Source organism: Acanthaster planci, linkage group LG20 (genome assembly GCF_054643075.1).
Source record: "Acanthaster planci isolate LZ-2023a linkage group LG20, COTS_SCS, whole genome shotgun sequence".
In the NCBI taxonomy this organism is placed as follows: Eukaryota; Metazoa; Echinodermata; class Asteroidea; order Valvatida; family Acanthasteridae; genus Acanthaster; species Acanthaster planci.
Window position 1 is genome coordinate 5,877,885 of NC_141796.1, and position 27,568 is coordinate 5,905,452.

At 42.5% G+C, this 27,568-nt stretch overlaps 1 protein-coding gene across 3 annotated transcripts in view; it reads right to left on the reverse strand.

Moving 5' to 3' along the window:
- Positions 1-27,568, reverse strand: part of LOC110977979 (retinoic acid receptor beta-like) — a 67,342-nt gene that overhangs the window by 4,551 nt on the left and 35,223 nt on the right. For 2 of the 3 annotated variants that reach the window (XM_022232556.2, XM_022232558.2), the window contains 7 exons: positions 18,280-18,419; positions 6,535-6,676; positions 4,387-4,610; positions 3,763-3,948; positions 2,011-2,260; positions 1,193-1,308; positions 202-395 (listed from right to left, as the gene is read on the reverse strand). In XM_022232556.2, coding sequence (XP_022088248.1) covers positions 202-395; positions 1,193-1,308; positions 2,011-2,260; positions 3,763-3,948; positions 4,387-4,610; positions 6,535-6,676; positions 18,280-18,419 — 1,252 coding nt within the window. Of the gene's footprint in view, positions 1-201; positions 396-1,192; positions 1,309-2,010; positions 2,261-3,762; positions 3,949-4,386; positions 4,611-6,534; positions 6,677-18,279; positions 18,420-20,239; positions 20,399-27,568 lie in introns of those variants that run through there. The other variant, XM_022232560.2, reaches the window with a different exon arrangement.

The window sequence follows — 27,568 nt, forward strand, 5'->3', positions numbered from 1 at the left end:
ATTCTCTGTGTCAATGTATGTTAACAGAAGCACTTTGTGGTCAGAAGTTCAGTTGACCACTCTCATGAACTTTCCTATTGGTCATTTAAAAAATTACAGTCCGAGGACTATACCATACGCGATACGATTTTCTGGTTTTCTCACTTTTTCCAGTTTGCCCTTTTTTGGCATTGTCTTTCTTCATAAAGTGCTCGTACTCACGAGTTCCCATTGAGTCCGAGGACCTCGCTCATGAGTGGCAGCATGAAGTGGTCCTCAGCGTCCTCGTGGTTGATGTTGTTCAGCTCAGCCAGCAGCAGCGGGATGGTCACCTCAGGGAACTCCATGCGGAAGCGCAGCATGGTCTCCATCTGCAAGGTAGAGGTGGAGCGCAGCAGGGGCATCTTCATCAAGAGCTGAAAGGGTCAACAGAGAGAGAGAGAGGAAACGAAAATGAGAACTTAATTAAAAAAAAATTGTATGGTGCACGTAGCTGTTCAATGAAACAAGTAACGATAACAGAAAGGCCTGTCAGGTTGTTGTGCTACAATCAACGTTCAATCCAATATTTCAACACAGCGTACCCGTAATGAAGTGCATTATGTGAGGATACGCAGTTGGCATGATGAAGGCATTTTCTAGAGGGGGTGCCAGAGTCAATTAACCAATTTGTAACTTGTTCGCTATGCCTTGTGTTGTGTAAAATTCGCAGAGTGATCTATGGTATGCTACATTTCATGCTTCAGGGGAATTGCTGACGGCCAACATGCATTGTTAACGTACTTATTTTGGATTTATTTGCTGACCGAAGCTCCATTTGCTGACTGGAATTAATTACTGGGGGGTGCCCCTGAGCACACAAGATCGGCCCAAACACCTCAGCCGTATGATGACTAACGTGCCCACGCTGGCTTGTCATCAGGTGCTTTTTACACAAACAACCTTGCCTCGCTAAAATACTACACTGGTTCATTATGCCAAATATGGTTGAATTTGAGCAAGTCTGGGTTTTATGAATCCACCCAGGTGAAATGAAATAGCTCTTGTGTTGCAGCTTTCGTGCTGGACAGAGGAGAACACGACAGGACAGGACAGAACAGGGAATTAGGTGGGGAAGGGCTGCGTTCTGCAGGGTTGAAAATTTTGGTCCCCTGAAAGACTTCATTTGGAACCTTGTACACTTCGAATAGAAAAAAGGAGGATTTCCAGTCACCTTAGCAAAGAGGTGGTTATCCTTGACCTCTCGGCGTGTGATCTCTCGTCGTAGACACTCCAGAAACTTCTCCTGTAGGTCCTCAACTTGCTTTGGTTCCTTGATCCCTCCACGGTCTGCGTTATTAAAGTAAGAAGAAAGATCGATCACAAATGGGGGCTTGGGGTGGTCTTGGGCCTCAAGGTACTGGGCACTGAACTCGGGGTCATACCCAAATCAACTGGCTGTGGCAAGGAGTAACACAGGCGTCTATGGAGGATAGCCACAGCTACTAGCCATCAGCCTTCCCCAGGCATTTGCATTACTTTTAGTCACAGCCGTAACTTTGGGGCAAGGACTAAGTTTGCGTAATAGGGTATCAAGGCCATTTTTTGCTGAGGTTCTATGTCATGTGTCTTCTCTCTTGGTCAGAGCCACACAGCACAAAAATTTGGGTCAACTTTTCCAACCTTCTCTTGAATGTCTTTGATGGTCATAATGCAACTTACATGTACAAGTCAGGTTTTTCAATTGGAAGTACCTTCAACCTCTACCCCTGTGATCTGGTTTTTATTGGCTGACAGGTGGATTGGCTTTTCAGTCCCTGCTTGTTACTGTGGGTGTTGTTGTGGGTTCTGTGGGTTCTTCCCAACCTCCAAAACCATAGTTTCTTGGGGGGGGGATAGGAGCTGCATTGCCCCAGGAAACTTTTGAAGAATCCTTGGTTTCATTACTAAAAACCAACACAATGCCGTTACTGCATCTCAGATTTACTCTCGTTCTTGATCAAGGATTCTTTTTTTTGTGGGGGGGGGAGTGAAGGGTGGTGCATTGCTCACCGCTGCTCATGATGGTGATGGCGGCAAACAGCGCCGTCTCCATGTCACTCAGCTGCAGCTGATGCATGCCGGCCGCAAACTCAAAGATGTGCCGCCACAGGTCCGGCGTCTCCATCTTGGCCAGGAAGTCGCGGCTGAAGAGGCTGTCGCCCCCCAGCAGGATGACCCGCTCCTCGGTCAGCATGACGGGCGCCAGGTAGATCATCCAGACCTCAAAGAAGCCCTGCTTGAGGAGGGTCATCTGGTCCTCCTGGGAAAGGCAGGGGGAGGGAGTGTGTCAAAGGTCAGAGGTTATGTTTGCAGATTTTCTTTTTCATTCACTAATTATGAAATCCACAACTTTCTATGGCAGTATCACAGACGACATTTTAACATGGCCAGGCGATGACTAGTTGTATTAGCAGGTGAAATATGCTGGTTTATATCCATTTAGCCTTTCAAGCTTTTCCGGTGGCGCACAGAGATGATGTCGATATAGAAGATATTACAAGAGTGAGTATTTGTGGTGTTTGTCCTTATTTTTAACAAACTTGGCCGATACATCTTTTAAATGATGTTTTTGACCACAAATAATCTCGATGGTGAGGCTGGTTTGTTGGGAAGACAATTCTCAGGGTAAAATTATTTGGCGATCAACCTGCAAGGAATTTGTATCGCACAAATTCACAATAGTGCACTTCCAAGAGTTTGCAACGCACTGGCCAATCATAACGCGCAAAATCAGACGACACAATGCGCATTTGGAAAGGGTTGACAGATTATGCAAATTAAGATTGGCCAACGCGTTGCAAAATCTTGGAGGCACACTTCTGTGAATCACACATAATGCACAATTTCATAAAAGACAGAAAACCCAAGTCACTTCACATAAAGCTGAAGCCTGAAAAATACTGAACATCACTGGGGAAGCCAAACAGTTTTGAAATTCAGCACCTGCAGATTAATGCAGGACAACTTTGGGTCAATCACTCCAGTACTCTGGAAGATTTTGCACACGTATGAAGCACACTGGTTTACATGCCGCAAGAGTTTTGACACTGTCTTTGCAAAGCTTAAAGCTTAAACACTGGAAACAAAAAATGGTCAATGTTTGTGTTGCCAAGTGCTCGTCAGAAACTTCTATACAACACCCAAACCAGGGTTCACAATACCCACTGGACTGGTGAACGGAGGAAAGTGATTTAATCTTGGTCTTGCAGCATCAAGACTAGTAAAAGCCCAGTATTTCTTTTGGTAACACATCTATCTGCGAATTATGTTCTACAAGTTTTGTTTAAAAAAAATTTGCAAGCCTAATTTCCTTTTTGGGTACATGAAAAAGCAAGTGTATTACGTGACTTTCAAGACAGTGCGTGCATAGGTTGAGTTGTAATCACTTTTGTTACTCTGCCAATTTTGCGACATGTGTCTCAAGACCCAGTAAATCCTGTCCGGTAAATTTGATGCGGCACTGGCTCTGTAATTGAGATGTCTTGTTCAAGAACTTTGACCAATGGATCAGAACTGAGACTTCAAGATCTGTTTGAAGTTGGAGGAGAGATACATGTATACCAGGGAAATACGTTTGCAGGTACACCATGGAAACATCTCCATTGCAAAAAAAACAAGTTTGCTCCAAAGAGAGCAAATGTGTGAGAGGTCGAATGTTTCAAACTGTGTGCCTGATCACCTAACATAAATGAAACTTTATCACAAGAAATATACGTGTAATACAGTGTGTTCATGAGCTGGCTTTCTTGAGTTAAAGCGTACCTGGTGTAACGTGAGGAATCCCGGTAGACACTTGGCAAACTCCACCACGCGCTGGGTGCAAGGCATGATGGCCTCGCAGAAGACCTTCCAGGCAAACACCTTGCTACTGGACCGCTCCTCCGGCTTCCACTTGCTGTAGTCCACCGTCGGGGGAATGTTCATGTCCTCACCAGCATTCAGCCTCATCTGAGAGCCGAAACAAACAGTGTTTATGTCAACAGACAAGGATAGTTTTTTTGATATTTTGGAATTTTTCTGAAAATTAAGGAAGAGCTTTTTAATGGTAATCATCATTTTAAGCAGCAAGGAGATGGCTTGAACATTGAACCATGCAGAATGTGAATGCCAGAATTACAAATCTGGCATGGGAGTCACCTGGATTGTTTGTTTCCCACAGAAGGGAGAAGGGGCGAGCAAAGCAACTTTCAACAGCAAACTGCCGTACCATTTACTGTGGAAGGGGGTTAATTCGGAGGCATTTTCAAGCAAATTATTTTTTCATTCCATTTCCATTTTGGAGGATTTTTCTCTATGAATTGTTTTTCTTTTTGTCCGGTGGGAGGGTGGGGCACATTCCCTGCCCTCTCCTCCTCAAGATAGCAAGCCCAGACGGCGGACCCTCACCAGGATGCTGTCGCGCTGCTGCAGCAGCGCCTCCACTTTCTCCTTGGTGTACTCGCAGGTCATGCTGTGCGCCTGCAGCACGGCCTGTGACAGTGTGTACACCTCCATCTCGTGTCGCTCCCGCGCCTCCCGCTCCGCCGGCGTCTCAGGCTTGCTGGTCAGCCGCTTGATCTCGTCCATGTTGCTCTGCTTGACCCGCTTGGAGTAACGCCCTATCCTGACGGCTGTGAGGAGAGCGACAGAATGTGGGCAGAGCAATTTGGTCAAACGAGAGGATAAACTAACATTTCGTTATGAATTTTCTCTTTCATTTTCAAAACTCTCCCCTGTAGGATTGGCATGGTAGTCCAGTACTTATTGCCCTGCACCCATGCAACCCAGGTTCGAATCCCTCCCTGGCCAGCAGGTGAATTTCAGCTTTCAGTCCCTATCTGATTCTATGGCATTTCCTTAGATAAATCTGACCTCAGTTTTTTCTCTTATCTCTCAAATGGAACATTTCTTCTTCTACAATGTGGCAGGGCTATATGGCCTAATGGCAACAGAACTCCCTCCCCCTTGAAAACCTTTCCACCGCCAGTACTCCACCTCTACTACTTTTTTTTTTTTACCGAAGTAAACAATTTTTTCCCCATTTGTAGGCCTTTAATGATAGAACAAATGACAAGACTTCTATCTTTGGGTTTTTCTTCTCGTGTAATTGAATGTGCTAAAATTCAGGGACATGAAAATCAGCTGCGAGTGAGAGAAAGCCGCAATGTGTGCATCCATTCGACTGCAGCAATGCAGAGCATCCAGTGGAATACAGGGTCAAGAAAGTCTCTTTAAGTCTTCCTTCCTCCAGTCAATATGACCAAACCATCTGGAGGTGCAAAAACAACACAGGAGGTCTGGCAGCGAGGTCACAAAGTATAGTTGGGTTCCTGCTTTCCAAGTCCGCGTATTCTGCCGTACCGTGAGTAAAACCTTCGTGAAACGTTGCACAAAATGTCAATATACTGGTTTCGGCATACACGTACATGCCAGGGGGGTGGGAATTTACGTCTACATGGATAAAACCTTAGCAAAACTTGAATGCACCATTTAAGCAGGTAGCTTTAAGACTGTCGGAGCCTACCTTGAAGTTTATATAGTTTACAAATAATGTACATTGTCAGTGAGATGTATCAATGAAATGAGTCAACTCGTTCAATGTGATGATTGTCATCACAGCTGGCTGACAACTAACCTTTTGCAAACCAGAAGGCATCTCCAAAGACCTGAGACCTGAGGCTAAAACCCACATAGCTACTTTGTGATACTCAAGAGATACCTTGTGTTCACTGGAACAATAAAAACTGTCAATCACTTTCTGCAAAGGCTTTTCCCAAGGAGATAGATTAGATTCATTGGTTCAGGTAATTCTGGGGTTTTTTGGGCAATGCGATGTTGAAAATTCATGGGTACTTGACACAACATGAAATTTAAAATTCGTGGGAAAAACAAAGTGAAATGGGTTCCATCTCACCACTTGACGCCAGATGACATGTAAACACACACAAGTTTCCTTATTTTTGGCCACAGAGGACATGTACACTCGTTTAAGACTTCTTTTATCATTTCTGCAGTTGACATATTAACGTGTCGTGCTTGGTTGCGTCATAAATAATAGCAATTTCAAAAGAATTTGAGGGGAACAAATCTCCCCCGTCAGCTTTTTCAGGTAAGAAAATCTGATGTTACCTGGCTGAGTGTTCGGGCAAACTTTGCAAACAGATTGATTCTTTTTTTTTTATGTTTAAACTTGAAAACATCACATCCTCATTACACATACACGAGCAAACAGTACCGTCCCTCCCAAGCAAAGGAGTACATATAAGGAACTGTTTTGTGTCAAGGGTAAAACTCCTCTCAAAAACTCAGTCGACTGGCGTATCATAGGTTTAATCTCAAGTTTCAAACGCTTAAGGAGCCATGCTTTTTTTTTTTGGTACCTCACAACCAAAATGCATCAATCTCACAGCCAGGCACCAGACTATTCCTAATTGAGGTACATGTGCAAAATGGTTGATCTTGAAAAAATGATCCGATGCCACGGTGGGAGAGGAGGTAGCTGTGGGGAGGAGGGGCATACTGTTCACCCATCACGGGAACGAGGTTGACACTCACATTCCTTGGACATGCCCACTGCTAGGCATTTCTTGAAGCGACAGTGTTGGCAGCGGTTGCGGTTGATCCGTTCGATGGCGCAGTTGCCTGAAAAGTGGCACTTGTAGTCGATCTTCTTCTGTATGCTGCGTCGGAAGAAGCCCTAGGGAAGAAGAGGAGGACAAAGCCGGCATGAGAATGACGGACGAGAATTTTATTAATACAGAAGGGCAGGAAGGGATTATCTCCTTCCCTGGATTCAATGCATCTGATACATCTAGGCCGGTTCATGCTTGGCGCCGGAGCGAAGGCAGGCACGAACGTGACATCAAACAGTATTCACTGCAAAACTCTCAAAGGTGGAAATGAGTTGCTGCACCCTTGCACAGTTTGCCAAGAATTCTTTGCTGTCATTCCACAAAATGGCATTTGCTTTTCGTTTCACGACCAAGTATGAAGTCGCTTCTTGTCTGGTACCTAATCACTGAATTTTAAATGATGAGAATCATGTTTAATACCGGTACTTTCAATACTTTCAAAAGAATGCTGCTGCTCCCTTTTTTTTATCAAAAACAAACAGTAGAGAGGCATGAGTCCATTTTTTATAGCAAAATAAGTTTAAAATATCAAACACAGAACACCTGTCAAGTTTCATTACGGGTTTTGCCTTTACAACGAAGTATATTCATGACAATGTATACTCAGTGCTTGTCTGAGAGCTTGTGAAAAACTCACAAGCTTACTCAAGTGGGACTCAAACGCACAGCCTCCTGCTAACTAGAGCTGAAGTCTTAACCACTCGACCACCATGCTTGCCACAGCAATTGTTTCTTTTTTCTGTGACGTTTTTGGATACAGAATAAATATGTTTAAGATTACCGAGGATCAGAACTACAGGCTCTGACAGGCACCTTGGAAACACCTTCACTGCAAAACAAGATAAAACAAAGCTCTCTTGTGACAAGATGACTACCTCCCATCCTGGAAAACCTTCTGTGAAAGTCTTTTCCGACATCTCAAATGAAGACATTTTTTTCTATCGTTCCCTGAGCCAACTGATTCCACCTTCCGGATAAAGGTAGCCCTAATCTCATTTGAATATCTCTATAACCCAATTCGGGATTACAAAAATGTGCCAAGCGGAAAAATGTACTTCCTCATTATCCTGCCTTCAACAGTAGACAGTAAAATTAATCTTGACATCCCTAACCTTGAGGCAAGAGAGAGATACTTCCTTTCGCCCAATCAAAATGTTTGAATACGTGATTCCTGATTCTGTGCCCCCCCTAACTTCTTTATGGGCAATTCCACGATAACAGAGTGACACTTTGACATGCATGAAAAGTGGCATTGTGTGATACTTTTACCAGGATAATACCTGTAGCAGAACAGCCCACTGATGCCAGTCCATCACAAATGTACCACCTCTACCACTATTTTTGAGTCACATTTGACTTTTTTTCACAGTATTACTATAAACTTTGCTGACAATGACTCTTAATGAGGTTGGTAAAGGAACAATGGGAAATGAATGAAAGTGAGCCATTACACTCCCATCACAGCAACTTGCTGTGTGGATATCCATGCCAAAGACTAGAATATTGAGGAATACTTTCAAGACCTTCAACTGAGAGAATGCCGACGGGACAAGTCTGACCTTGAGTCATCTCCCCCTGTGCGCTTGGAACCAGGGCATCAAAGAGCTGGCTAGATGCGAGGAGAGAATTACCATACTGAACAAACTAACCTACTAAAACCAACTACACTCTGTGGGTGCATCAAGAATAGTCAACAGCTTTTTAAATGAGAAGACCTCACACATTAACAATATGAAGACTGTAAGCCCCGAGCCAGACCAAGAGAGGGCGCAATTTTGCCCAGCAACGGGGGCTGCTTTGGTGGGAACTGCACTTTGCAGGTTCCTGAATGACTATAAAATGCATGCATCACTACCAACGAAATGAACAGTCCCTTCCAACATCGCTCTTTTCAACAGATGAGGGGGTTCATTAGCACTAGGCGGATCCCAAGGAACACACCCACAATACACTTTGCCTAGGGCTGGCTCTGAACGGTCCTCTCTGATTGATGTGCTCCGTTTCCGTTCCATCAATCAGAACCATCTTGGTGGAGTCTTCCTACAACCACTGCCAGGCTGCCCCCCAACCAAATTTCTCCCAAAATAAATCAGGCCTGCGTGCAGTGCAGCGTCCCCTGTCATCTGACAATGTCACTGTCAAGATCGCAGAGACAGCAATCCCCTCCTCTCGAAAAAGATGAATTTGTCTGTTTTCCCCCGACTGACCACAAAAGGAAGCAGAAAATTACTCATGTTGGCTTCAAGCCCAGGAATGGATGCATTAGACTGCGGAATTACGGAATTAATTGCTGACCAAAAAAAGGGGGGCTGAGGGGAAATGACAACAACTTCAGAACAGGACTTTATCTGGAGAGGAAAAGGGAAGAAAAGAGAGAGGAGATGTTTTAATTTTCAATTCATGTTCCAATTTGAAGTGGGCAAGGTGATGGGCTAATAGGCATGTATTCGTATGGGGGGTCAAATCCTGTTTGGCTGCAGTTGGGGGGTTGGCTGGGCAGCAGTGTGTGTACTTTGGCTATCTTCCAACTCTGGTCTCCCTTTTCAGTCTAACCTGGAGTATTACGAGGATCGGTGTGCTCAATCCAAAAATCAATTTCCTACGGTATGTGTGCAGGGAAGCAGCACGTACGTATACACGCAAATCAGGGATTCCTCCTTTTTGCGGTTTTTCTCTCAAAGGATTAATGGCTGAATGGGAACAGAATATGTCAGGGAAGGCCTTGGCACTCTGAATATACAAGACATGAAGGGCTCTCCAGTTGTGCAATACGTCTTGCTCCCCGTCTTGCTCCACTTATTCAATAATGCGTTACCAGACTGTGGTTAGTATTGGGGGTATCAGAGAGACAGTGGGGGAAACATGAGATGGCATAGTTTAGGGAAAGGGGTGGGGTGGTTTGGTTTGGGGTGGGAGGTAGGGGGTAAGGTGGTTGGGGTGGGATACAGAGTGGGGGGGAGGTGACAATAGATATGTGGGAACTGGGAAGGATTACCCATGGGTCTTATTCATGAGGTGGCCATTTTCTGACCATGCTCCCTGAATCCATTTTACATATTGATTACTGTGGAATGCGAAGGTGCCTAAAATTACAGGTTTCGCCTCACTTTGGAAAAAAATCCTCTGGGCAAAAGACAATACATGGAACTAAATTATGTACCCATCAAAGCAAGAGGCTGGTAATCTGTCATTGGTCCCTGCACCCTGCATGCATTATCTTCGTTCCCATACATCTTCAGTTTTCAGAAAATGCACCCAGGGTTCACCTTGCTATCAATTCAAGATGGCCAACTCTTGACTAAGGTAAAACGCCAATCTTTCCTCCTCTCCCCCTTAAAATGTGCAGAACTCCAAGAATAACACTGTGGTGCATGCATGCACATGTACCTGCGTTTAAAAAAGGACTTGCTATGGCATTCATGTCCATATCCAGAAACCTGCTAACATACATGTACGTGCGAGGAGACATTACGGAATTGTACAAAAAAAAAAAAGACTTAGGCAAGCCAATAGCGCCGCGGGACAAAAGTGACAAAGTGGTTGTTTTTCTGTGATTCCCAGGGTTCAGGGTGGAGAACATCTGAAAATATGGATGGGTTTCCTGATCTAGAGTGACAGGCCCAGACAGGCAAAGACAAGATGGTTTCCGACCCATCAGTCATTGTATTGTGCAACAGGCGACAGACAATACCAGGGGTAAAGGCCAAGGTGGGCCTTACATAATTTGTCATCACCATTTCCACGGGCAGGAAACCGAGTAAAAAAGAAATGGCAACTTTCTTTCTTCTCTTCTGAGATTTCTTTCCCGACACCATTCTGCTAGAAAAACCACCGAGGTGCTCAACCGTTATGCTTTTGGCCATCAGAAAGGCCTAACTAATTTATGGGCAATTCCATTAAAAGTGATCAATTTTTGTCTCAATCCCCCCCCCATCCTAAAAGTGAGTGGATTACTCAAGAAAAAAAGCGTGAGTGTAAATAAATTCCTTTTCCATTAACAAAGTTCAAATGCTTTGGATTGCACTGAACAGCATGTAAATTAGGACGTGGGAAAACAATAAATTGGAAAAAAAACCTCAAAATTTAACGACATTGATATGTTTGATTGGTGCTTCATTACACTGGATTGCAGTACCTGCGCATGAATTTATTGCATTTCTGTGAACAAGAAACAAATGTGCACACAGTACGATGAACCGGCACATAAATGTTTGGAAAGGCATTTAACATGTTTAAAAGTTACATGGTGGTCGAATGAGAGTTATAATTTACATGGAAAGACAGACATCTTTGATACATGTACATATTCAGCTGGGTGAAGCTACATGTACACGTGTGTGCCACTTCTCTATGGAACAGTGTATGGTTTGAAAAAGATCGCTTGTAATACCATGGTAACAGATTGCAAATTGTTTAGTGGTCGAGATTGGATCACGTGATACATCACAAACGCACATGTTCTGGATTGCGAGAATATGAGCAAAGTTTGTCATGGCACATGTACATGAGTGGTGTACCTCATGGGTACATTAACAGCACCTTGATCTTTCCTATGGTTGGAAGTATTGTTTCCACCCACCTTGGGTACAAGGTTGTACAGCCGCGCTGGTACTACATTGGTTCATTTACATGGCATGTGCTCTTGGGAACAGTGAGGCACTATTTCTGCTATGACTTCCATTTTGTCACATCGTTTGTGTTATTAACAGGGCCAATTATGCTGTAATTTCACTGGTTTTTATGAGGAGGTTTTTCTCTCATCCCAAAAGCATTCTGTGCTTGTGTATGGCAATTCCAAATTCTGCATTGCCACAGGCATGACTGGGTAGACCACACGGTTTCAGACATACAACCCAGAAGAGAATAAGATAGCTGTCTGGAACATTTCATTTCAAGTGTCAAAAAACCAGATAATATTCCCCAACAACAAATTTAATTTTGTTTATTTGTTCAACTAAATTTTACACTTTTGTCGGTGAAGACAATTTCAGTGATTACCTTGCAATCATAAAAATCTATAACCGTGGTATAACTAAACAATTCCTGCCAGCTGCACTGGGGTCCATTCACCTCAGGTGCTATATTTGCCCCCTCGGGTGTACAAAACAGCATGGGCTCCGACAAGGCAGGCAGCAATTGTAATATGAGCATTAGGGTTTGGAGAAAGAACTTATCTTCACTGAGACTCATGGCTTCGGAACCAAAAAAAGCAGGGCTACTAAGTTTGAAGGGGAAATTGGATTCATCGGTCATCCTGGGTTTCAAATATTGGACACAACCAATATTAACAGAGAGCAATACCCAATCTTTAAAACATATTTCGTGCATGACTATGTTTTATTTGTCAACTTGAGTGATGTTTCATTCCAAATTTTAGCCAAAAGGGAGGTTGCAAGGTGTCAGTCTGTTACCATGGCAACACATAACTTCTCCTGATGCTTGGGAAATTCAAATTTAAAAAGATCTCTCTGTGATAGAGCCCACTTGCATTGAAGAAACACCACGTGACAGAACGCTGATGATGTCAGCTACAGTCTGCTGTCAACAGAATTGTCCGAAAGCTTTGACAACAAGCTCTGTTCACACTCGAGTTTCAGCAACAAACAAGACATACTTATGGGAATAACAGGACAACTTTTACACTAAACAACTGGGGGGAGTAGGATGTGACATTACATAAAAGGCTTGGGACATAAGGGATTTTGTCAAGTGTGTAACCCTTTGGTAGTTTGGGTCAAGAGTGAAGTTTCTTCAGTTTCAACATTCTGTTCAAATCAGAATGTAGAAAATCCAGCAAACGCAACACAGAGGACCAGTTTTTTCATATACCAAGGAGATACATACCTCCACTGCCTCATGTCTGTTGCCTCAACCCAAAAATACAGGGAAAAAATAATGGACAGGAGTCAAGACTTGAATTCCAGAACAAGGACCTATCTTGTTTATCCTGACCCAAATAACCAAGATTTATTGGCCTGGAGGCAACCCCTCCCCTCCCTTTTTTAGACAGCAAGCCAATGTACCCAGAATGCACCAGGTTGAAAGGTTCAAGGCCGGCCATGTTGACTGAGGCAGACCACAGGTACATATTGTGCTTGGGAGCTTGGCCCTTCCTTCTTGCTGATTAGCTTTTTAGCACGTAGTTGGTGCTGCAGCTGTTGGACCCAAACCATGGGGGGAAGTTGTCGGAATGTCCATTTAAGGTGGGTTTTGTGTGGGACTTTTTTTTCTTTTCTTATTGAAGGGAGAGGATTTTTGTGTTTAACAAAGCATAAAATCTGTGGATTAACCATTTTCACTTGCAGTTTTGCATGGGCGCAAACACCAAACATTAACTTTGGAAAACATTTTGCACAACATACGGGGAAACACCCTTCCTTTGAAATGATGTGCAATTTTACTGGTTCAACCCTAGTGGGAAAAGCATTCCTAACTCACCACCTTAACTAATGAGGGCATTATTTCAGAAAACAAATTTAAACAAAGTGACAAGTGTTCTAATTTAGTATATATCCTTTAAATTGATCTATTTTCTCAAATAAATTGTGTAATTGCTTTCATTAAGTGAGCACATTTGAATACAAGTCAACATGTTTAATCACCAATGTTATGTGCTTTGCTCAAAGTAACGCTGAAGTTTCTGGCTGTATAAATTTGTCTGAACTAGAATTATTAAAATAAGATGTAATTTTAACAATGTAACCTTATTGCAGAATAAAGACAGACTTGAATATGTGATCAAATCTGTGGTTGGAAGTTCATGAAACTGGGCACTGCCTAAGCCAAACACAACGTAAATAAACATTCTATTCTGGTGACAGAATGATTGGGAAAACAACATTGTTTACATCATGCACCGTTTAATGGACAAAAAAAAGTGCAACTGTGCACTAGTCTCCCCACGCACACAAAAATTGGTCATTAATTCACACAGAATATGCTGCAGTTGACTGAATTGGCTGCCCACCATGTGGTTTCTTTTGTACGGGCCGGCAATCATTCATAGCTCCTCAACATGCCCAGAGCTCAGGGGACCCAGCATGGGGGTCACTGACCTGTGCATGCATGATGCATGGAACCTCCAGTCGGCCTGAAATGAATGCGCCGACGTGCCCGCACGCAGAACATGAAGTGCCGGCCGTGTGGCGTGCATGGCTCCATGAGCAGACGTTTCGCTATAAATGGCAACCCATACTGAAAAGCTCTCGGAAGTTCAAGCGCCTAGATAAACATTGTGAAATTCAAATCAGAATTCCAGGGCTCATCCCGTAGAAAAAAAAAATGGCTGTTAACTAGGGCATGTACCAAAAAGGTCAAATTTTCAGAATGGATGAGACCTCAGAAAAATGGACGATACAACACAAAATGGACATGGCTTGCCTCAATACATGGCACACTTTACTCTGTCTCCCAAACTCTTGGTTAAACAATCAACAATGACAAAATTGACAAACCTGACAACACCTTGCCTTCATGAGCCCCCCGTCCCTCACAACCTTGACGAAAAAAAATGGAGCAGACAAGTCTCCAACAGCAAACACTTGACAGTGGTCAAGATTTCACCAATTTTATCAACTCAGAACAAAAAAAAAAAAAAAAGCCCACAGCAGATTTACTGGAACTTGGGAATCCATATCAAACCAGGCTGAAACCAGCTGCATAAAACAGGGAAAACTGAATGGAAATCAGTCTGAAGAAAATGGAGATTGCCAATGCAAATTGAAACCATGAGCTGGTGTCACATCACAGCTGAAGCTAGTTTTGTTTTTCAGTCAACTGACTTTAATCTGAACCCGGTACCAGGGGCTTTTTTTTTGTCAACATGGCGACAGCCCAGGTTCCCCGAGGGGTGAACGGCCGGCCAGACTGACGTATCAAATAATCATGTAACTAGATCAACCGGTAGTGTGCTGGATAATAAACCCTCCATGTACCTGGTGCATGTGATGCAGACGCTGCTTAAAATCATGTGTGAGTAAAGACGGCTGTGCATGATTTCGTTTTGTCTTGTTGTTTCTGTTTTTTGGCCACCATAAACAAGAACTGTATGATTTTTTAATTGAAAACAAATAGGGTTTGTACTTTTTCAGTACCCCTTCACATCATCTCTTTTTAAATACCAGTATTTCCTTCCTAGATCAACTTAAATGTATGATCACGCATGATCAACATAAGCATGAACACTATCCATTGTTCTTGTGATGTGCCTCCTAGCTGGTGCTATGCCCCCTTCCACCCCCAAAGCTGGCGACAGGGCTGTTTATAATAGTCCTAAAAATTGCAGGCCAATAGGTTTTGGAAATCAAAGTTTTTGAACTGCTGCGAGTTAATTATAGTTACATGTATTCGGAACAGAATACTAACTTAGCAATGATGAACAATGTACATACATGTACATGTACGCTGAAGAAATTAAACCCTTGCAAAAATCGTTATCGCTACCACCCCACCCCTATCCCCTCCCCTCCCCTACCTAGTCAACTGTGGCCATGGCCTCTCGTCATTGACACACTGACTGCAAACAATACTCTCACAGGGCACCCTCCTCGCCAAGCGATATGCGCATGCCCAAATATGTACAGGGTACCCTCCGGCTGTTACGTGTTCACTTCCTATGCTGTTCAAGTACACTCTCCGTACTGACAACAATGCATCTGATGGATAATCAGTCACTCTGTTTGCATGGTGCACAGTACTATTTCAAAGCCCTTTTCTATACTAATGTATGAATATACTTGTGGTACAAATAGTAGAATCCAATACGCTCCTCAGTATAATACGCACAATCTGGTACACCTGTCAGTATAAATAATACGTACTCCTGGTGGGCATCCAACATGTTAACATCATCATCTCTTACCATCTTTGACATTATCGCCTCTGCTTGCGCTAGTCCCATTACAATCAGCATCTCTTTGCGAGCGGTGTCATCATCACAATTCATCACCCTTGTAGAGCTCAGAGGGAACACAGGGTCAATGTCTTCCACACTTTGAATCAATGCGGTACATGTAACTGAGACCTCTTAATCCTAAGAGAAGGGGGAGGAAATCCTCCCCTCCAATTTTTTTCTGATATCGCCGCAGTGTATTTTTTCAGGAGTTGAGCATTTTGGGGTTTTTAGAGGAACTCTTTGTGATCATGTTACACAATTTTTTCAAACATTGATCAAACCATTTTCACGGGTTGCGCATGAATATTTATGAGTTGAAATCACTGGTAAGTAAGAAACTCTTAGGATTTTTGTTGACTTGATAAACGGTACGTGTTGAGGATAGGCAGTTTAAGCTATACCATCAGGCCTTGGTGTCTTACAGTTGATTTGGAGAAATTTGTTTGTGCACTGAAAATGTGACACTGGGATGGCAATCCTGTATTATAATTATGGATTGAACTGTTTAGAGTAAACATAGTTTGTATGGCCGTTGGAAGGATTTGGTGCTCAAATTTATACATCAAAACGCCAAAGTGAAATTTGAAAATATTTAAGATAGTGAGGCATTTGAATTTTAAGAAGAGAGGTCTAGTGTGTGATCTATAACTTGAGTTATGAATCAGTCTTAAGGCTCTCTTTTGAACAATACATGTTTGGTAAGTATTGCCCCAAGCTAATACACCATACTGTAAATGAGGTAAAATTAATGTATCATATACGGTAGATAAAAGACTCTGTGGGGCTAACATGTGCTTCAGTTTTTTAAGTTTTAAGAGCACCAAGATTTCTGGAGGTGGACATGTGCACATTTTGGCACTGGGTTTTCAAAAAAAAAAATATTGTCAATGTTAATTCCTAAGAATTTTACACTGCTTACTTTTTGTATTTTTGTATCATTACTATAAATATTTGATTCAATGTCCTTATTTGTATTAGTAAATTATATACAAACAATTTTGTTAAAATTTATGGATAAGCTGTTACTGATTAACTGTGTGTACATTTTTTTCTAGTTCTCTATTAACAATTCTAAAACCTACTTGCAAATTGTCACAACTGTACAAGATATTAATATCATCGGCAAATAAATTGTAAGGCAATATATTTGAAGAATTACATGAATCATTTACATAATTGTGAGCCTTGGGGTACACCACATTTAATTATTTGGGATGTTGATCTTTGATAATCCTACTTGGCAAATTGTTTTCTCTCAGAAAGATAACTTCAAAACCAGTTCAGGGCAATTCATGTTGTAATTGTGTGCTGTTGATTTGCATCGTGATTACATGAAAAAAAATATTGCTACACAAGTTTATCTGACTGCACATGCAAACATTATTTTGTACAGCAGATTGGCTGAGCAAATTTTTTGGCCGAAAAACATTCAATAGAAAGAGAGCCCAAAGATCAGCTGGACATATGGTTCTACTAACAGTAGTTTCTGGATGCCACTCCTAGCAGTCAACGCAGGTATTTGTTTTGTATTCGATTTCCAAACCGAATAAATCATTTCCATTCGCCTTTACCGCGAGGCACAATAAAAAAAATAGCTCGTACGAGCTAACATGTTCATGTGCACAGACGCAGAACTCTGAAGGCTAACGGTACAATTCTTTGGTTGCTATCTTGGCATGTCAGACTTTTTGAGCTGCTGTGATGCTGTCTTGTACTAAAAATAGTGCACACAAGTACCACTCTTTTTCGTTCAACTGAGACCAACATTCCACGCCCATTGGTTTAACCACTGGCTGATTTTGCCTGATAACGGTAACTGACGTGTAAATTATGACCTTGGTACCCGGCACAATCTAACAAATGGTGGTTGATGGAACTAAGGGCCTGCGAGACAGTGGAGCGATTACACATGCCAATGGTTCAACAGACCTGTTTTGCCATCTGTAACATTCCATTGATCTTGCACGCGTTTCACACCGACGTGTAGAGAGCGAGGCATAAATATCATGTATACGCAGAGCAAGTTGTGTGTGACATCACAAGAGTACATAAGTCGATCATCACCAAGCACTTTGTCCAGACACGTGAAATCTGCGCATTGAACTTTTTTGGTTTTGGCTGTAACTGGGTCATTCCATGAGGATGGGGCACAATTTGTGAGGGTGTCCATTATTACATGGGTTCCGTAAAAATGAACAGCTATTTCCCTGCATGTGGATTCCAAATTGGCATTGTTATACATCTTCCTAGGCTAAATACAGAAGTGTATGTTATTTTTACAGAGTAAATGACCTACTCTACAGGTCATGACAGGTGGTAAAAGTTTTGGATGTAACAAGGACACCATCACATATTGTGCCCCAACCTCATGGAATGACCCGACTGACACCTGCCATGTTGGAACGGTTTCGGGTTTTCACAAGCAGAGATGCAAGCATGTGCCTTCCAATGCTTATGTTACAGGGTTTTACACAAACTGATTCCATCCACTCACTTGTGGACCTGGGACAACTGAAGTGGAAACCTTCTGAATTAGGAAATTAACTTCCACGGTGGGAAAGCAAAAAATGAACTGGGTGCTCAGTTCAAGTTTATGGAAACCAAAATTACCCACTTCTGTCAATTGTGTGCGGGAGAAGCGAGCACACTTAGGTACCACTGAGTATCAGTTCCCACTGTCAGCAACGGTGAGCTAAACCTTCCTGGTACATGTACCGAAACACAAACACATCATCGGTATCCGTCGGTGTAATATTCATGTACTGTAAAACCTACCTTGCATCCTTCACAGGCCATGACGCCATAGTGGAACCCCGAGGATTTGTCGCCGCACACCTTGCAGGGTAAGCACAGTTCATTCTCGCCAGCTGTCTTGGCCGTGTTCTCCAGGCCTTCCATGCCTGTCAAATCATCCTCTGTGCGCGGTGAAAAATAAAAATATAAATTCATAAATATCCCAGCTAGTGTTACCCATTCCTTTTGGTCAGAGCCCACCATGTGGGTGGCTTTTAATCCCATGGTAAAAGTACAGGTACCAACTGGTTTTAAACATATTCTCAGTGGGGTATGAAATGTTGACCCCTATTGTATGGACTCTAACCCCTCATACATGACACTCATAATAATGTACGTGTAGGTAACAGCACTGCAATGAATCTTCATTTCACTTATACATGTAGTCAGCTGCAACTCAGCAGCATTCTACATGTACATCACATTACAAAGCACACTCCCATGAGACACCAACTTCCACATGAAGATTTTGGCTCTGCGCACAACACCACAAACATGGCCCAAGGAAAGAAAAAAGATGAATTTCCGACTTAACTTTTATCGTTTTTACCATACAACATTTTCAGCTTGGTTTATTACTGTCGCATCATCCCTTTCCAATTTCAAACACACGAATTACATGTAAAAGTGCCCACCAGACATTTCATTCCCTTAAACATGTTAAGCCATGAAATACACGTACATTGAGGGCCACATTAGCCTTTATGTAACCGGTAGCTTCTGGCAAAGTGAGGGTTGGGTATCTGCCAAAGTCACATGACCAAAGCGGCAGGACTTGCACCTGTTTCTAAAATCGTCCCGAATTCTCCAAATACACACATTCCGCTGGTAATTTAAATTCCATTGGTAATCTCAGCATTAGTATGTTACCGTTGACAATCCTGATATTCTGTAAGAAGAACTGTTGTATATGTACATTTCAGTTACCTAATACAAATATCCATTATGCCTTTTGTCAGTACAGAAATTTGCATTGCGCTGCATCTAAAAAAAGGCTTGCACCCTGACATCTTCCACGTTTTGTTTTTGGGGGTTTGGTTGGTGGTGGCTACCTCTGTCAGTAATTTACACTACAGACAACAGGACATGAGGGAATGATCAGATCAGGGAACAAGACTGGACTACTCGGCAGCCTTGATGTCATTTCCAAGTGAGATTTTCCCCACAATCAAATCTGGCTGGCTAGAGTGGGAGGATTACGCAACATTGTGCACATGCTCACATTTGACGCATTCCAATTCATTTAGAGCTGTCTCCTCACATTATCCAAGGTAGTCTGGGCCACAAACACTCGAGCAAACACCAATCCAAACCAAGAATAAATAAGCCAACACAGTTTACATCTGCAAAAACCGTTGTTAAATTTCTCCACTGTGTTTTAAAATACGTTTATTATTGGTCATTTAGTGAAAAAGTAACCTCACTCCATTAAACTGCAGGCTAAAGAAAACTTGTTAGCTGACCAGGATCAGGAAAACATGTGCAGAGGTAGCTGGGGGAAAGCCAGAAAGATACTTTAGAGATTGGTTTGTCAACAATGTCCTGAACTGTGTGCCCGGGGGTAACACTTAGTAACAATATTTACTGGAACCCTCAACCTTTGTATGTCTGGCCACATCCAAAAATGAGGAAATGACACCACAAACATTTACCCATTCCAGAAACTCTACACCTGCGTGCCCGACATGTTGCAACAAAACACACTACATGTATACAGTATTCATGAGGTTTTTTCTCCACGGGCGTCAGGACAGGAAAAGACAAAACATTCACCTTTTTCCCCCCCCAGACAAAAAAGTCGCCAAAACAACACACTGCTGGTACCGATCAAGAACTGTGCAGTCTGACTGGTACAATTTATGGAACTGCCCAGGCTGATTCTCAAAGGTTCTTTAAAGAAGGAACCGGAGAAAAAAATAAAGAGAAGTACATGTCACCCTACCTGTTAGCTGTCAATGTAATGATACAAGCAAACCCGCTGTGACTGCGACAGGTGAACAACGACCACTGCCACTGAACAGTAATGGTTGTAGAGGATAGAAACAGACCCAGCACTCTCCAGACCTCAACAAAACATCCCAGTCATCACTGAACTTATTGACATGTAAAACTTGCGGCTTCAATTTAACAAAATACGAAAAAAAAAACACCAACACAGGCAAGGTGATGGATATGGAAATATCAATTAAATATTGATAACAACCCGAAGAGCAGACGGGAAAGTCCAAATTGAATTAGATAACCAGGCTCAGCAACATGATATGGAAAAATGCCTCGTTTTGTGAATTTGTTTTTCAATAAGGCAGTTAACTGTTAGATCTATAATCACTGTACACGTGTATGTGTACATGCATGTCATAATTGAATTGTTGAGACTCCATGAAACAAAGAAGTTCCCTGAAGTGCATGAAAATAACGAGATTATCCTTTGTTTAATTTTTAAATGCTTCATTCTTTCCAGTGTAGACTCTTTTTTCAACGTTCTAAATGCATAATTCCCTTTCTGAAACCTACTGAAATGTTGTTTCAAATTATTGACCAAAATCTTGAATCGGTGATGATATATCAGCACTCCGTGCCATTGAAAGAACAAGAAAATTGTCCCATTCAGGACACCCCTCCCCCAAAAATGCTCAAATTTAAGCTGGAACAAACAAAATTCTGACAACATTTGATGATGAAGCAGCAGTAAGGCCACATAAAAAAAACACAATTAGCTCAGCATCAGCACCGCCTCAAAAAAATCTTGCCGCATAATTTTTCTTTCTTTTAAAGTTGTCTTTTCCGATGTCCTTAGCTGTCCACCGTAATTTCTACAACGTCCACACAACCTCGTGCATGTACATTTGTACACATGCAACCAACATATACACACAATGTCGTGTGCACTTCTGTGCACCAGTCTGAAGTGGACATGGCGCTTTAATTCCGTGGTAGCGGCAGTCCAGATCTCGGAACTATAACTGATCTCGAAGATTTAACTTGTCTAAATGAAAGATGGCAGTTGTTACAATGCAAATGCCAAAGTCCCAAAGTGTTGGTATGGGTGTGATGTGCCTGCGACATCTTCACGCATTACAGCAATGGCGACTACGATGGCATGCCTATTTCGGATCGGTACAACTCTCGTGTTGTGCAGTGCACACTGAGATGTTCCTTTGACAGTTTGATGATGTATGCTGAGAAGTTGTCGTTTTTAGTCTAAAGCATGCTGTACTACCAAAACATTAAAAAAATAAACTTCCTCCCTCGTCGCTTTTTCCAAATACATCTACAACTGATGCTAAACTTTTTCTAAGTTGCCTAATTTTGAAATTTTTGAATATGATGACATCACTCCTTTGCTCATGAATGTGAAAATTTGCAATGAAATCCTTAAACCCCTTCAAAGTGGCAACACAAAGATTGAACAATACGTAACAACAAATGGGATAAGAAGGGCTCATTTAAAAAAATAACTCTTAAATACAGTTACATTTACACAGTTACATGTACATGTACCTTTAAACCAAATGAATACATCTGAGGCTTCACAGGACTTGTAATTTGACCTGAAAAATGGACGTTCAACCCCCATTCACCCACAAGCACATACATGTACATGTACATGAAAATTCCATTTACTGTCTGCCCCGAGCTGAAGTGCAACCCCCAAATCGGCGAAAAGAAAGACAGGTGGTTACGATTGGATTCTTGCATGTGTTCTGTGCATACGCAAAGACCATACAAGCCGGAGTAGGTTAGTTACGCGTACTAAGCGTGCTCCACGTCAAACGCTCATATACTTGCACGCCTCATGGCGCGCCTATGTGATGAGTACCAAAAAAACAAGCCCCCTTTTGTTCCGCTCAGAGTGGATTCCATTCCGATGTTTAATCAATGCGGACGGGTCCGCCACATAACCAGATTCTTGAGGAAAACATTTCACTGACAAGTAATCAGCGCCATGCAACCCAACCTAGGAAACCTGTGTATTGTTATTGCGGGCTGATCGGTACTCAACCGGATGGTGAGGGGCCCCAGCACTATCGTCGTCGGTGACTATATCGGCCAGGCAATAATCATACAAAATGCCTGGGGCATGTGAATTTATATTAGATGACATCCATAGATATGCCCCTCTGCAAAGCTGGATTAGCCGATGAATAAAAAAGCAGAAATGCTGTGAGTGAAAAGCAGTGGAGAATATGCACACCAACAAACGAAATTTACCTGACAAATTAATGTAGAGTTTAATTTTTTCAAAAACAGACCTTTTTGAGTCTCTGGGAGGAGGGAGCTCGGAAGTTTCACATTTTTTAAAATTATGACTCAAAACCTGTAGGCCTAATACACAACAACAGAACCTTTCATTGGCAATTTCAGTTCAAGATACAAGATGGCAATGGCAATACATTTAATCATCTCGATAAAAAGTGGGCCACACCGTCTAAATAAAATGTTAGTCTGTCTCATCTTCAGATATGTCAAAGCTCTGGTCACTCCAAATCACTTTCTGCCTTCTTTTCTCCCAGAATTTCTTCAATAACTGCAAGGTGTTGAACTTAAAAGGGGGGGGAGTGGTGGAGGAGTATATGGGGTCAAATCCCTCACTGCTCTGACCCGCCCCCAAAACGGAAAAAAGAGGAGGTGGAAAAATAATACAACGAATCTGGAGTACCTGATTTATCAAGCAAGGTTTTCTCGCGCTTAAGCAAATTTTGTGCTTGAGCAGCTCTATGGCCTACGTGTATTTCATCCTTCCCCAAATTTGCAAACTGCGGCTGAATAGGCCTATACAATCGCGCCGTGGGCCGGTACGCTGTGAAATAATACCAAGCGCAAGTTGTTAATAATACGCAGTAGTGAAAGCGGACCAACAGTTCCACTTTGACGACGGCATGCATGCATGGGAGTGTAATGAGAATCACACCTGACGGACACAATCCCTCACAGGACCAATTAGTCACTTAACCCAAATGCATGCCTCCATGTACATGTAACTGTATGAGTGTTCCTGCAGCGGTTACTCATGCATAGATCGTACATATACACATTGTGCGTATATTCAAAGCAAAGAGTACTCTAACTGACAAAGAAACCCTGTAAGCACATATATACGCATGTCATTTACGGAATGCACACTGACAACGGTTTTGATCTCACCAGTGGGGAGTATTATAACAATTACTGCAGGGGAGGGGGTGGAAGGAAGAAGGCAGAGCAAACTCATCTACAGCAGGTGATGAATGTCTCATCCGTTAAGATTTAGCCCGGCCCAGGCTGACTTCCCGCACTCCCCGCTGGAAATGTACCAGTAGGCCTGATGAAGACTGATGCCTGGTGCCTCATCCGTTCATAACAAGAGAGCGCCCCAGCTCCAGGCAAGAAAAAAAAAAGTGGGTTTATTACCGACGCCCTTAATGGGAGTCAGGTTGATTATGCAGCATCTGAGCCAAAGGTAACAAGAATTCCAAAAACACAGCTGTCGATGGGGACGTAAGACACCAGACCTCAACTCAATATTAATACCCCATTCACAAACATAAGGACACACAATGTCTTTGGAATATTAACGCCAATTCTCAATTCCATCATCGATTTACTTTTATAGACCCTGGAACAGTAATTACCAATTCACATTCTGATTTAACCCTAACTCCCGAGGGTGTGTGCAAAATCATATCAAAATTGGAGGATTCAGGGCTGTTAGGCTTAAAGACACAGGCTTGTACTATGGACTTGGTGTTTTCATTTTGATATGGCTATGTTGTTGTTGATGGTGAATATCTTGTACGATCTTTCTTGTGGTAAGATATCAGTAGCACTTACTGGTATGCGTGTAAAAACTGTTATCAAATGAGAACAACTCATTGATCAAAAAATAAACATGGAGGCATATCCAACCCGTAGTTTTCCCAGACAGTTTTGAAGTTGGAATACTGAGTCAACATGGACAACCTGACATACCAGTAAGACCAATTCAGTGACATTTCACTGGACGTTGCTGGGGGCTCCCTTGATGGCGGTAAGCACTGCACCAGGTTTTTGTACACAGTGGCAAAAGTGGCTCCATACAAAAGCAAAAACCAATGCTTATGCCACCATTTATGGGGGCCATTGAAAACGACCAGTGAAGGCGATACCATACACTGTACATGGTCACTGGATATGCACCGTAACATGGCCTGGTCCCATTTGAAACACAGTGCAAATTTCTGTGACTGTTAGACAAGGTTAGACAGAAGCTGTATGCTGATTTCATGCAAAATCCTATAGGAAGACACTCATTCAGACCTAGCCCTAAAATTTGGGGTCCCTGTTACACCTGACCCGTATTATTTGACAAGAAGTACTGCTGAAATTGATTTCAATTTCAAACTATTTTTATTCATTTGGCAGGTAATTTGCAGTACTTTTTCACTTCTAGAAATTAAAGGATAAGTTCTAAACATTAAAAAAAAACCAATCACATGCCAAATGTAACTGGGATGGGAAAAACTGGGCCCCAAATTTCTTGAATGGCCCCTAAGGGAAGTTGAAAGTCCCACAAACCCGACCTACATATCAAGTTCTAGTCAAAGCTAGAAATACTTCAACACATATCCCACAAATCTCAACATGCAACTTTCTTTGGGAGGGGGATGTCTCCATTCATTGCTCACATCAACAAAATATGAACTGCACTGCATACAAGCCGACTTTTTGTCTGCTGAATATGGGCTGTAAACCCATTATCTGGGGCAGAAACTGGGCTAACCAAAAACCACAAGAATGTCGGGCATTCCCTGCAGAACTCCGGGGAGGTCAGCACTGGCTGAAAGTCACCCAATTTTCTAGGTCAAGACAATTTTTCTTCTCCTGGACCACACTGGCAGTGACTATCCACGCAGTGTCCCTGCTGTAAAAAAAAGTCTTGTGTTTTTCATGAACTCTGCCAGGATGGCGTTTACAACAGTGAACAAACCTGACTAATTGGAGCACGTTTCAAGTTCTGCAAATATGTGTTGTCTGGGCTGTAAGACTCTTAATGTAGATTGGATACAAGCCCAGGAGATACCTTAGTAGTGTTCAGGAGTGCGTACTCTAGAGTCTGTTGACCTGGCCTGCGTGTCTCTGTAAAGCTCCATGCATAACAGCAGGCAGCTTAAAGCATGATGCGAGAACACGCGTAAGCATTATACTCTTCTGTGTGTGAACTTTCCAGCCACTTACATGTACATGTATGCAGTAATGCAGTGTAGCTAGTATGCTAGTGCAGCAAGGATGCTCCGGATGCATTTGTGCACATTCTGCTGAAAAACAAACCAATTATGCATTTTCACATAGGTGTACTTCTGAACTGGCCATGCAGTGTCAGCGCAATCGGCACTTCACCTGTGGAGCCCTGCAGACAGGTGTAGCTAATGCCACTTCTAAACTATCCCCCTCCCTTCCAAACACCTTGACCCCTCCCCACTCTTGAAAATTAAGGTTGATTCACTTGTACCAGTACATCAGAGAGAATGCAGAGTCCCGCTTAAGCCCCTTTCAGGACACAAGTTGCAAGTGTGGCACAAGTACAGTGATCCCTGGCACTGCTAGTCTTGATGAAGTTACCAAATGCTATGAATGACTTTCAACTTATGATCTTGCAAGTAGTTTTCCTATCAGAAAAAAACATAGCATGAAAGTAATGCACCAAAATCCAGTCATTGAGGTACATGTACACGCATGACATGTCAATGTGGGCATTGGCCAATTACATACAATTTTACATACACCGGTATGTCTAGACCAAACAACAGTACAAACAGGCCCAAAACAGAAACAGTGGGGGTTTGGTGACCATGGTAAAAACCTTAAGTACCAGCATAAAGGTCCAAAAATTATCGGCTACTTGTTTCACAGTGTCTCCACTTGTGCTCCTGAAATCAACCTGTGCCAGTACAGGCTGAGCAGGTTCTGACCAGAGAGTTGCAGGTCTGTGACCCAGCTAGGAGTGGACTTAATTCAAGTCACTCAGGACACTACACATGTGACGGGTTCCGAAGTATCCAATACCTGAACAAAGACAGCAGGGTCCTTTAATCCAGATTGATTACCTTTTAATTTTGACAATTTCATGACCTGTTGCTACCCTTCGGGGGTGTAAAGACCAATCAGACTGCAGCATTCAAGGAGCCAACATTTGGGAGAGAGGCCCCTAGACCCTGAAAGGTTAGCGCAGCAATTTCCCTTGTAAGTTGTACATCTGCACTCCTAAATCAAGTAAATCAAGGACCAGTACACGCTACTCAGTAGGTTAGTGTTACAAAGTGAAACCAAGCTCCTGACCTCTTTCCCTCTGCATCACTTCTCTGCAGCATTGGCTCAGAATCAAGCAAGCTCGAGCAGCCACAAATACACATCACTAGCAACTGCACAGTTTTTAGTTGCTTTGTTGGTCAACTTTGTCGTAGTCAAGCACATGCAGTTGGGCAAGGCACAAGGACCCATCAAATAAATGGACACGATCAAGATCTACATTGTACAATGTGGCCTCACTTTCAATTCAATATGGCTGCCGATTTGTGAACAATGTCTATGGGACCTTGCTGGATTACGCCATTAAAATTGCGGCCGCTTCAAACCAAAAAGACTGTTAAGATCTTTAACTGACATTGCTGGGAATGCCCACATGCACGAAATTCATTAATAAAGGCCACCAGTTCCAGTGGCAATCAGAGAACAAATCTAAAAGACCTGAAAGCGATCCCAAACCTTCCAGTGACAAAAAAGTCAATAACGGACCCCAATAAATGTGATCTGAGCCCGACAGTGGCGGATCATCCGACTTCATTATGCTGGGGGGGAAATTAGTATGAAACAAAAAATATAAAGAAAAAAAAAGACACACAGGCCTTATGACAGAAGGAAACGCATTTTCCCCGGTACGTGGCCAGAAAATAATTTGCAGAATTTTCAGAATCTGGGTCAAATGGCCCAAGGCCTGAATTTTCAATGTAACACTCTCCTTTTTCTTTTTCATAGATGAGGCCATAATCGGAGCACAATCGCTCTGGTAGGAGCGAGGGTCCCTGGCAATGGCGGTGTATTCTCCATTGATAAAAGGTTGCAGAGTGGACAAAACAAAATTGAACTTGGGTGATAATTTGATCACAACATTTTGACATCTACACAAACACGATTGGTTAGGCTATAAATACAAATAAATCTAATCTCGCCAAAGCTGCGTGCGGTGGGGAGAAAAAAGAATGTACATGTACATGTCAATATGAATGCTGCAACGGGAAATTACTTTCTTTTTTTC